Source organism: Giraffa tippelskirchi, chromosome 10 (genome assembly GCF_054371585.1).
Source record: "Giraffa tippelskirchi isolate mGirTip1 chromosome 10, T2T-mGirTip1v1.2.pri, whole genome shotgun sequence".
Classification (NCBI taxonomy): Eukaryota; Metazoa; Chordata; class Mammalia; order Artiodactyla; family Giraffidae; genus Giraffa; species Giraffa tippelskirchi.
In genome coordinates this window covers 79,397,565-79,409,710 of record NC_137284.1, presented here as the reverse complement: position 1 = coordinate 79,409,710, position 12,146 = coordinate 79,397,565, and the positions used below count along the sequence as shown (strand labels likewise).

The window sequence follows — 12,146 nt, the reverse complement described above, 5'->3', positions numbered from 1 at the left end:
AGTCAGACACAACTGAAGTGATTAAGCATTCATGCATTATATCTACTACTGTGGGCAAGAGTCCCTTCGATGAAATGGAGTAGCCCTCATAGTCAACAAAAGAGTCTGAAATGCAGTACTTGGATGCAATCTTAAATATGACAGGATAATCTCGGTTGGTTTCCAAGGCAAACCATTCAGCATCACAGTAATCCAAATCTGTGCCCCAACCACTGATGCCAAGGAACCTCAAGTTGACCAATTTTATGAAGACCCACAACACCTTCTAGAACTAACACCAAAAAAAAAAGATGTCCTTTTCATCATAGGAATTGGAACGTAAAAGTAGGAAGTCAAAAGATACCTGGAGTAACAAGCAAGTTTGGCCTTGGAGTACAAAATGAAGCAGGGCAAAGGCTAACAAAGTTTTGCCAGGAGAACGCACTGGTCATAGCAAACACCCTCTTCCAACAACACTAGAGATGACTTTACAAATTGACATCACCAGATGGTCAATACCAAAATCAGAGTGATGATTACATTCTTTGCAGCCAAAGATGGAGAAGCTCTATACAGTCAGCAAAAACAAGGCCTGGACTACGATTTTTTTTTTTTTTTTTTTAAACTGGGAAAACCACTAGTCCATTCAGATATAACCTAAATCAAATCCCTTATGATTATACAGTAGAAGTGATGAATAGGTTCAAGAGATTAGATCTGGTAGACAGAACCTGAATAACTGTGGACAGAGGTTCATGACCTTGTACAGTAGGCAGTGACTAAAACCATCCCAAAGAAAAAGAAATGCAAGAAGGAAAAGTGGTTGTCTGAAGAGTCTTTACAAATAGTCGAGGAAAGAAGAGAAGTGAAAAGCAAGGGAGAAAGGGAAAAATAGACCCAAATGAGTGCAGAGTTCCAGAGAATAGCAAGGAGAGATAAGAAGGCCTTCTTTAATGAACAATGCAAAGAAATAGAGGAAAATAATAGAATGGGAAAGACTAGAGATCTCTTCAAGAAAATTGGAGATACCAAAGAAACATTTCATGCAAGGATGGGCATGATAAAGGACAAAAACAGTAAAGACTTAGAAGAGATTAAGAAGAGGTGGCAAGAATACACAGAAGAACTATACAGAAAAGGTCTTGATGACCTGGATAACCATGATGGTGTGATGACTCACCTAAAACCACACATCCTGGAGCATGAAGTCAAGTGGAACTTAGGAAGCTTTACTACCAATAAAGCTAGTGGAGGTGATGGAATTCCAGCTGAGCTATTTAAAATCCTAAATGATGATCCTAAAAGTGCTGCACTCAATATATCAGTGAATTTGGAAAACCCAACAATGGCCACAGGACTGGAAAAGGTCAGTTTTCATCCCAGTCCCAGAGAGGGGCAGCACTAAAGCATGTTCAGACAACTGGACAGTTGCACTCATTTCACATGCTGGCATGGTAATGCTCTAAATCCTTCAAGGTAGGCTTCAACAATACATGAACCTAGAACTTCCAAATGTGCAAGCTGGATTTAGAAAAGGCAGAGGAACCAGAGATCAAATTGCCAACATGTGTTGGATCATAGAAAAAGCAAGAGAATTCCAGAAAAACATCTGCTTCTGCTTCATTGGCTATGCAAAAGCCTTTGACTGTGTGGATCTCAACAAACTGTGGAAAATTTTTAAAGAAATGGGAACACCAGACCTCCTAACCTACATCCTGAGAAGCTTGTATGCAGGTCAAGAAGCAACCATTAGAACCTTATATGGAACAACTGACTGGTTCAAAATTGGCAAAGGAGTACGGGAAGGCTGTATATTGTCACCCTGTTTATTTAACTTCTATGGAGTACATCATGTGAAATGCTGGGCTGGATGAGATGTAAGCTGGAATCAAGATTGCTGGGAGAAATATAAACAACTTCAGATATGCAGATGATGCCACTCTAATGGCCAAAAGCAAAGAGGAACTAAAGAGCCTCTTGATGAAGGTGAAGGAGAGTGGAAAAGCTGGCTTAAATCTCAGCATTAAGAAAACCGAGATCATGGCATCTGATTCCATCACTTCATGGCAAATAGAAGGCAAAAACATGGAAGCAGTGACAAATTTTCTATTCGGCTCCCAAATCACTTGGGATGGTGACTGCAGCCATGAAATAGAAGACACTTGCTTCTTGGAAAGAAGGCTTTGACAAACCTAAAGAGCTTATTAAAAAGCAAAGACATCACTTTGCTGGCATAGGTCTGAATAGTCACAGTTTTGGTTTTTCTAGTAATCATGTGCAGATGTTCGAGTGGACCATAAAGAAGGCTGAGTACTAAAAAATTGATGCTTTCAAACTGTGGTGTTGGAGAAGACTCTTAAGAGCCCTTTGCACAACAAGGAGATCAAACTGGTCAATCCTAAGGGAAATCAACCCTGAATATTCATTGAAAGGACTGATGCTGAAGCTCCAATACTTTGGCCACCTAATGGGAAGAGCCGACTTATTGGAAAAGACCCTGATGCTGGGAAAGATTGATGAAGGCAAAGGAGAAGAGACAGCAGAGGATGAGATGGTTGGATAACATCAGCAATTCAATGGACATGAACTTGGGTGAGCTCTGGGAGATGGGAGGGACAGGGAAGCCTTGGCAGTGCTGTAGTCCACGGGGTCACAAAGAGTCAGACATGAATTAGCGACTGAACAACAACAATGTCCATGTGTAGTGTTGTCTCTTGTATTGCTGAAAGAGGATGTTTACTATGACCAGTGTGTTCTCGTGGGAAAACTCCGTTAGCCTTTGCCTTATTTCATTTTGTATTCCCAACACCAAACTTACCTGTTATTCCAGCTATCTCTTGACTTCCTACTTTTGCATTCCAATCCCTGTGATGAAAAGGATGTCTTTTTTTGGTGTTAGTTCTAGAAGGTGTTGTAGGTCTTCATAGAACTGGTCGATTTCAGATTCTTTGGCATCAGTGGTTGGGACATAGACTTGGATTATATATTCTTTGTATGTATTTTCAGTAATAGCTCTATTTCTGGAACAGACCCATTATCTAAATTATTTAGGTAGCTAAGAGGAATGTAAAAAGAAAGGCTTTTGAGCCGTCTTTTCCCCCTTGAAAACAATCAGCCTAAATTAATTCTCATGCCAAAGAGGCACATTTTCAGGGTGGCAAATATTGCTGCCTTACAGAATTAATATCCAGAATATTTAAGGAACTCGTACAACTCAATAGCAAAAATAACTTTTTTTTTAAATAGACGAAGGACTTGAATAGACATTTCTCCAAAGAAGGCATAGGAATGACCCAGCAGGTGTGTGTGGAAAGGTGTTCAACTTCACTAATCATCCAGGAAAAAATTAAAAGTAGAACTACTGTATGGTCCATCAGTCCCCTGTCTGAGTATTTACCCAAAGGGAGGGAAATTAGGATTGTTGTCAAACCCAAGTTCATGTACCCCATGCACAGTGAGACCAAACAAACTGAACAGTCAGACTTCAGAGCAAAGAAAGGTTTGTTGATCAAAAGGGTGCTGACCAAGAAGATGGAAGACAAAGGTTTATCTCAGATCCGTCTTACTGGCTGGCCAGGGCATAGTGTTCTTAAAAGCAGCAGTTGGGATGAAGATTGCAGGGGCCATGACCTTCTTCTCTTTGGTTAGTGGTAAGGTAACAGGGTGGTATTTCAGGAATCTTAATCATCAACCTTTCAGCCAGTCTGAGGTCCAGTGCTCTGTGCCTAGCATGTCATCCCCATCCCCAACCTGGGCAGGGGTCTTAGTTCCTACAGAACAACTCAAAGATATGTGTCAGGTTGTTAGGTATATCCCTTGAGGAGGAATTAAGACTCTTATCACTGAGCTATTTTTTTTTTTAGTGTTTTATTTTTAATTGGAAGATAATTACTTTACAATATTGTGTTGGTTTCTGCCATACATCAACATTCTTGAACCTCCCTCCCACCTCGCACCCCATCTCATCCCTCTAGGTTGTCAAGGAGCACCAGATTTGGGCTCCCTGCATCATACAGCATATTCCCACTGGGTATCTATTTTACATATGGTAGCGTATATGTTTCCATGTTACTCTCAATTGGTCCACCGTCTCCTTTCCCCACTGTGTCCACAAGTCTTTTCTCTGGGACTATGTCTTCACTGCTGCCCTGAAAATAGGTTTATCAGTACCAGCCTTCTTGATTCCCTATATATATGAGAATATAAGATGTTTGTTTTTTTCTTTCTGAGTTAACTTCTCTGTTTGATAGGCTCTCGGTTCATCCACCTCATTAGAACTGACTCAAATGCATTTGTTTTTATGGCTTAGTATTCCATTGAATATATGTACCACAACTTCTTTATCCATTCATCTGTTGAGGGGTATCTAGGTTTCTTCCATGTCCTAGCTATTGTAAATAGTGCTGCAGTGAACATTTGGGTATGTGTTTTTTTCAATTACTGTTTTCTCAGAGTATATGCCCAGTAGTAGGATTGTTGGGTCATATAGTAGTTTTATTCCTGGTTTTTTAAGGAATCTCCATACTGTTATACTGGAGAAGGAAATGGCAATCCACTCCAGTATTCTTGCCTGGAGAATCCCATGAACAGAGGAACCCAGCAGACTACAGTCCAGAGGGGTTGCAAAGAGTCGGACACAACTGAGCGACTGAACAACAGCAACAGTATTACACAGTGGCTGTATGAAGTTACATTCCCACCAACAGTGCAAGAGGGTTTCCTTTTCTCCACACCCTCTCCAGCATTTATTATTTGTAAATTTTTTGATGATGGCCATTCTGGCTGGTGTGATATAATACCTCATTGTAGTTTTGATTTTCATTTCTCTAATAATGAGCAATGTTGAGCATCTTTCTATGTGACTATTGGCCATCTGTATGTCTTCTTTGGAGAAATGTCTGTTTAGGTCTTCTGCCCACTTTTTGTTTGGGTTGTTTGTTTTTCTGGTATTGAGCTGCATGAGCTACTTGTATATTTTGGAGATCAATCTTTTGTTGATGTTTTATTTGATGTTATTTTCTCCAATTCTGAGGGTAGTCTTCACCTTGTTTATAGTTTCCTTTGCTGTGCAAAAGCTTTTGAAGTTTAATTAGGTCCCACTCGTTTGTTTTTATTTCCATTACTCTAAAAGGTGGGTCATAGAGGATCTTGGTGTGATTTTTGTCAAAAAGCGTTCAGCCTGTGTTTTCCTCTAGGAATTTTATAGTTTCTGGTCTTAACATTTGGTCTTTAATCCATTTTGAGTTTATATTTGTGTGTGGTATTAGGAAGTGTTCTAATTTCATTCTTTTACATGTAGCTGTCAGTTTTCCCAGCGCCACTTGCTGAAGAGACTGTCTTTTCTCCGTTGTATGTTCTTGCCTCCTTTGTCAAAGACAAGGTGCCCATGGGTGTGTGATTTTATCTCTGGGCCTTCTATCATGTTCCATTGGTCTATATTTCTGCTTTTGTGCCAGTACTATATTTTCTTGGTGATTGTAGCTTTGTAATATAGTCTGAAGTCAGGAGGTTGATTCCTCCAGCTCCATTCTTCTTCCTCAAAATTGCTTTGCCTCTCGGACTCTTTTGTGTTTCCATACAAATTGTGAGATTTTGTTGTTTTAGTTTTGTGAAAAATGCCATTGGTAGTTTGATGGAGATTGCACTGAATCTGTAGATTGCTTCTGGTAGGATTGTCATTTTCATAGTGTCCGTTTCTTCCAATCCAGGAACATGATGTATTTCTCCAATTGTTTATATCATCTTTGATTTCTTTTGTCAGTCTGCTATAATTTTCTGTATATGTGAGCTATTGTTTCTTGACTGCTTTTCCTTTGTTTCTGCATTCCCTCATTTCCCTAAATTCATAACTGCTTGAATCTCTTCTTTGGAACTCAGGAAAGGCCTAGGTTAAAGCCTTTCTCTTAAAGTGGTAGCTGCACTGTCATGTTAATTTCAGCGTTATTAATAGTAACCAAGAGGGAGAGGTAATTTCAGTGTCCATGTGTCCATGGATGAATGGATAAAGAATATGTGATATATAAAGACTCTGTGTCTATATACAAACATATACAATGGATGATAATTCAGCCTTAAAAACGAAGGAAATTCTACCATTCATGACAACATGGATGACATTATACTAAGTGAAATAAACTAGATGCAGAAAGACAAATACTGTATGATCTCATTTATATGGGGACCCTAAAGAAGTCAAATTCACAGAAATGGAATAAAATGATTGTCACCAGAGCCTGGAGGTGGGGGGATTTAGGGAGATAAAGTTCAGGAGTACAAAGTTTCTGTTATGCAAGATGAATAAATTCTGGAGATCTAATGCATGACAAAGTGACTGTAGTTAACATAATTGTATACTTGAAATTTTCTAAGAGGGTAGATAGATCTTAAGTGTTCTCATCATACAAAAAAGAAGTTAACTATGTTAGGTGTTGGATGTGTTAATTCTTGAGTGTGTTTATTATTTCACATTGTATATCAAATCATCAAGTTGTTTACTTTAAATTTATACAATTTTAAATTGTCAGTTATACTTCAGTAAAGCTGAGGAGGATAAGATTGAGATGTGTGGGTGTGGCCAAATTCCTAACTAATTCCTACTAAGAATCTAAAGAGAAATTAGTTATCCACCAATTCAGAGGTAGATACTACAGGAAAGTTGTTAAAAATTAGCTGAAACACATATATTATTTCTACTTTCTTAGTAAATTAAACAATTTTCTCTTAGTTCATCTTTCTGTAGAATTATTAACCTTAAATGTTAGCAGCAGGCCGAGCTCCTTCAGACGGTTGGGAAATAGGAATGTCTCTTTATTGGTACATTTTGGTCAGGACCTCACTGCTAGAACAAATAAACTGCTTGTGTGTTTATCACCCTAAATGAACTCTGGTCAAGATTCAGAATTCAGGGGTGGGGTTCTCAACCTAACCAGTTCACTTGCCTGCCCCCTAGTGTAGGGGGGTGGTAAGAGCAAGGGCCCCCTTACCAGGATCCTCCAGGAAGCTTTCCTTTCCGCCACCGCAGGGCAAGCGCTAGGATTTCCTCTGTCTGTCCACATTCCTCTCAGATGGTGGGAACCAGGTGTGGCATGGATGAAAAATTAGGCCTGTTCAATACTCTGAAATCTCTTATATCCTGTTCCAGAGGACGAGGCAGGTTCCCACAGAAAAAGACAATACCTAATTCATCCATGAACAAAAATTATCCATGGGCAAAGAGTGTCTAAAAAGTTCTGTGAAAATTCAGTCCCTTTTTCCATTCTACCTGGTGTAAAAGTTTTCACTTTCCACAACATATTCTGAAGTGGAGGTGGTGCACTTACTTTTCATTAACTGAGTTTTACCAGTGTCCTTTCCTCAGATGCCTGTGTGCCTTTCTTGCATTCTGCTGTGAGTATTTCCTGTAGGCCAGTTACGACTTTGAGGTTCTGTTCTCCAGTGACATCCACTGGAAAGCCTAAAGAGGAGTATGTGAAAGAGAAAAACGTAGTAATAGAGCCCAAAATAAAGATAGTTTATTTTAATAGATTCTCTGGCCAGTAACCACCATTTCTACTTTACACAATTTTTCTGTCAATCTTAGAAGTTTTCTAATCCCTCTTTACTGTTTTTGTAAAAACTAATGTTAAAGTACCCTAGAAGTCTTTTTAAAATGTTTCATTCCTTCTCTAGTGAAATGAAATAGTTGAACCTTGCCTAAGGTAGTATCTTAATGGGAGACATTCTCACTGACCTCTGCCTATTTTATTTCTAGTATTCCAGTTTTAGGAGAAAATCTAGTGTTTACATCAGATAATGTTTCTTTATGGACGTAGTGGAACAAATATTTTAAATGCACACAGATAAAATCAGATCTCTATAAAATCAGAATATTTGTAGCTTGTAGAGACATTTAAAGATGGAATTACTCCATTGGAGTCATGGTTAATAGCCAGTGGTGGTATGCAGGTTGCCCTTCTCTAGTGCAGGATTGTCTTGCTGGCTAGTACACTGCTGACTGTCTGCCACCCACAAAGGACTGTGGGCTCTGAAAGTTAGTGGCAGGTGAATTTTACTTCCTACTTCTGAGCTGATTGCTCAGAACCTTGGGACACTACAGTGCTGGACTCTTGCTTGAGAATGCAAGTTGCCTAGGTGATATTTTAAGGTATTTTAGAGGTAGAATTAGAGCTTTGCAAAAAGCATTATGCTTTTAATTGAACTAATAGTTCAAATGTTGAATTAGCTTTGTGAAATTGAAATTTTGGCGGAAAGCTAGTTCTTTTCCAAGTTGTGTTAATGAGTGACAGCTCTACAAAAGATGAAAGTAAAACCACGAGTTGTTACAGTGGCTTCATTCTGTAGAAAATTTCCAGTAGGTTATATGGTTCAATGCAGTTGTCATTGAGGAAATTATTTTCATGAAGATTTATTGGTAGTCACTTCTATCAAAAACAATTACAGGAACCTCATAGTTTTTATTTTTTATTTTTCTATATTTTATTTTTATTTAATTGTTTTGTTTACTATTACTTCAACATTGTGAATTTTGAAGCTAGATAATCATACAGATGGACTCTGTACTCTCTTGTATGTTTTTATTGGCATCTGATCACCTGTAACTCTTAAGATATCACCATTATTTTTTAGTTAAGATGTCAAGTGCAGCTTGAGTCCCTTAGTCCTTTAGTAATATCTCTGGGGAAAAGATAGGAAGCCTGAATTTCACAGGTAGCATTTGTTACAGCAGGTAGAGAAAGAATGAAAAACACGTACTGTAGGAGACAGAACAGTCATAGCCCCAACCAGCCTTCCTGTAGTTCTGTCCCCAGTCTGTTAACGTAGCGTTTTTAAAAGGTGGATTTGGGGGCCTGAATTGATACCGTTAGGTTCCTCTGCCATTGCAGAACAGTGAAGACAAAAGCACTCACCATCTTAATATTCACAGGACTGTGCTAAAGAATAATGATTTAAGATCGAGACAAGAGTTAACTGCCCACCTCACCAACCAGTGGCCTTCCCCAGGAGCTCTGGATGTCAATGCTGTTGCCTTGGATACGTTGCTTTACCGAAAACACAATAAACAGTGGTATGAGTAAGTGTAACACTTTTTTTTTTTTCCCCAACTAATTACAAACTTAGTTATACTGAAACATATGACTATCCACTTTGGTTTCTAATACTTTTCTGAATTCATTATTAGCTCAGAGCAAAAGTAGGATTTAAGACTATTTTGGCTTGGTAAGGTTATATTAAGGCGGTGAATGTGGTAATGTTACAAAGCCACGGCACCCTGGAGAAGTAAAGATGTTGAGAAACGCTTATGTAGTATTACATTAGCTACTTATTTCTCCTCTACTGAATCTTCAGCCAGTCCTTCAGTTATGTCAGTGAGCTTGTATTTAATGAGCCATCTATATTTGAATTCTAGCTGTGGTATTTGTTTTTACATTAGAACTAATTTTCATGCTTGTTGTGAAACACAAAATTCCATGTCATAAAAGGATAGAAAGAAATTTACTTGTTCTTGGTGGGTCTGAAAGAGTTTTGTTCATTTTTCAATAAATCTAATTTTGGGGGGATATTGAAGATAAAATCACTCCACCCATAGGCCACAAGATCCTTTGCCTATTTCTTTGTCCCGGCATTCAGGACTGTTTCACTTAGCTACTGTTTCCCCCTGTTGAGGGCCACAAAATCTTAGGCTCTCTTTCTTTAGATAGTCTTCATTTCAGAACTTGTAAATCGTGTTACTTTCTTTTGGCTTTTAGTCACTTTCCCATCTTGATAATTGTTTTCAATGTCTTTATTTTCATATCTTCAGCTGATTTTTCTGATAGTTTTCCCTGCTCTCCATCCATCTCCTTTGGTTCTCTCTTCTCTTACCTTTGTCCTTCCTTCCTCTGCTTCCTCTCTCCTCCCTCTCTTCTCTCTTCCTTTCTTTTCCCCCCTCTCTCTTTTTGTTTTTTTTCTCTGCTTTTCTTTTAGAGCCCTTTTTAAAATTTCACCGGTAGTGCATGCATACTTAGTCATGCCCTACTCTTTGCAACCCCATGGACTGTAGCATTCCAGGCTCCTCTGTCCATGGGATTTAACCAGGCAAGAATACTGAGTGGGTTGCCATTTCCTCTTCTAGGGGATCTTCCCAACCCAGGGATCGAACCCACGTATCCTGCGTCTCTTGCATTGGCAGGCGGGTTCTTTACCACTGAGCCACCTGGGAAGCCCTTCACTGGTAGAGCAATATACTTCTTTTTGTGCTTCTTAGGCCACCTTTCACTAGGTAATTAGTGGCCTGATATTTCTACAAGGAATGTCTTAGCACAGATCTAATCTCTGCCTGATTTCCTCTGTGATTTTTCTCATTTCAGAGATAGAACTCAAAATAAATTTTTACCTTTTGTTGTTTAAAAAAGATTGCTGGAGGCTTTTATGTTTACTTGCCTGTTAGTTTCATTGATTGTTAGAGATAAATAGGGAAATATGAGCCAGTTATTTACAAAATGAATCCATAGAACTCTCTTTATCATCTCTTGCACCACACCGAGTATGATTCAAGGTGTTGACTGGGTCTTTTACGGATTGGAACCTAGTTCCCCTTATATCCTATGAAAGTTATAAATAACTAGAATATATCTTATTATGCTAGTATATAATTTATCTTTCTGTGACACATTTAATGTATGGAAAAATATTTATTTGTATTTCTGATTTATAATTGAAAACCTGAATTTATAGCAATACTTGGTATACTTATCTATAACATAAGATGCTCCTGCTTTTATAACTGCAAAAATATTATTATATCCTGACAAATTAAAAGACTAGTAACTGTGCTTTTTATTGCAATATCTATGTTGTAACTTTAGATAGTGGGTGGTAAAATATTTTAGCAGAAAGATATATACATACCACTGCCTGCCCATAGAGCTGCCCACTGGGGAACCAGTGAGGACATCCAAGTGAAAGATTTATTTCTGGGTTACCTCTGCATGTGTAGTAATAGCGGCTGTCTTCTACAGAATATTGTAGCACCAACAAGAGTAAAATGCAGTCTCAGAAAAGAATGCAGCAAACTGCCTGTTTAGAATGGATCCAGATTTTGTCCCTCTTGACTTGATTTCTCCATTAGGTTAAGAAAGGATACCCTTTCCTTCCTAGCATCATCAGTCTTTAATCTAGCTAGACCTCTGATGTTGGCACTGCTTTTCTGTGACCCTGTTTCCAAACTGATACCCCTGAACAAAAGCATACACTTGGGGCAGTGCTGAGATCCCCGTACCTAGAGTTTAAAGTCAGGATTTGAAAGTATTTCTGTTGCTTCCTTGCTGTTTAACACTAAGCATGACTCCTTGCTTTTTGTTTCTGCACATGTAATACTGGAGTGGCGGTGATGCTTATTTAAACGGAATTGTAAGAGTCATCTGTGGTAGTAAATTGCCTGGTACCTAATCCCTTTCTGATAAATCTTTATTTATTTATAGTGTATATAATCTTTTCTGTTTGGACTCATATAGCCTTATATCTTTCATGTTTGGACAATATCCACTCACCTGATATCCTGCTATTTCTTAGAGAGCTCTTAAAGCCCTATCTAAATTTAAAATGACCAACAAATTCCCAGTTGTTCGAAATAAATAATACCAACTGTTTCATGTAGAAATGGATTTTCAGAACCGAGTAGTGCTGTATATAAATCATGTTTGAGACACATCATAGCTTTTCATCAAGATACAGTTTTTGCTCTCCTCAAACTTATAATAGAGGCCAAAGCTGTCGAACTGACCTGATCACCAATTCCTCTTCATTTTATCAGGGTCTTAAGTAAGTCCAACAAACATTTGTGAGAAACTGCAGATCGTGAAGGAGGTAGCCAGAGCCTCCTTAGCAGGAAACATTAACTCTCTTAATAATATGGAGAAAGAAACTGACCCTGTAATGAGTCAGTGAAATTTCATGCTAAGGAGATGGAAGGTCTGTAGTTAACTTCTCCAGGGGCTCTGTAAGTGTATTTGCCCACTTGGGTTTTAGAAGAAAGAGAGTGTGCTGTTTGATGTAATGAATTTTGTGGTAAAATGACCCGTTGGGTAACTTGGCTGTGATCACCTTGTCATGGAGGGACCCCTTTCACAAGAGTTCTTAAATTTATTTCCATTTACTACACTGTTTATAAAGCTTTAAACATGTCATTT

At 38.5% G+C, this 12,146-nt stretch overlaps 1 protein-coding gene across 15 annotated transcripts in view; it reads left to right on the top strand.

Annotated features, from left to right (window-relative positions):
* RUNDC3B (RUN domain containing 3B) overlaps positions 1-12,146 on the top strand; it is a 156,376-nt gene that overhangs the window by 123,556 nt on the left and 20,674 nt on the right. For 10 of the 15 annotated variants that reach the window (XR_014067451.1, XR_014067450.1, XM_081536490.1 and 7 more), the window contains one exon: positions 8,903-9,049. The exons of the other annotated variants lie outside the window; for them this stretch is intronic. Coding sequence is in view for 8 of the 10 variants with exons in the window: in XM_081536490.1 (XP_081392616.1) it covers positions 8,903-9,049 (147 nt within the window). In the remaining 2 variants the exon portion in view is untranslated. The remainder of the gene's footprint in view (positions 1-8,902; positions 9,050-12,146) is intronic. 15 annotated transcript variants of the gene reach the window in all.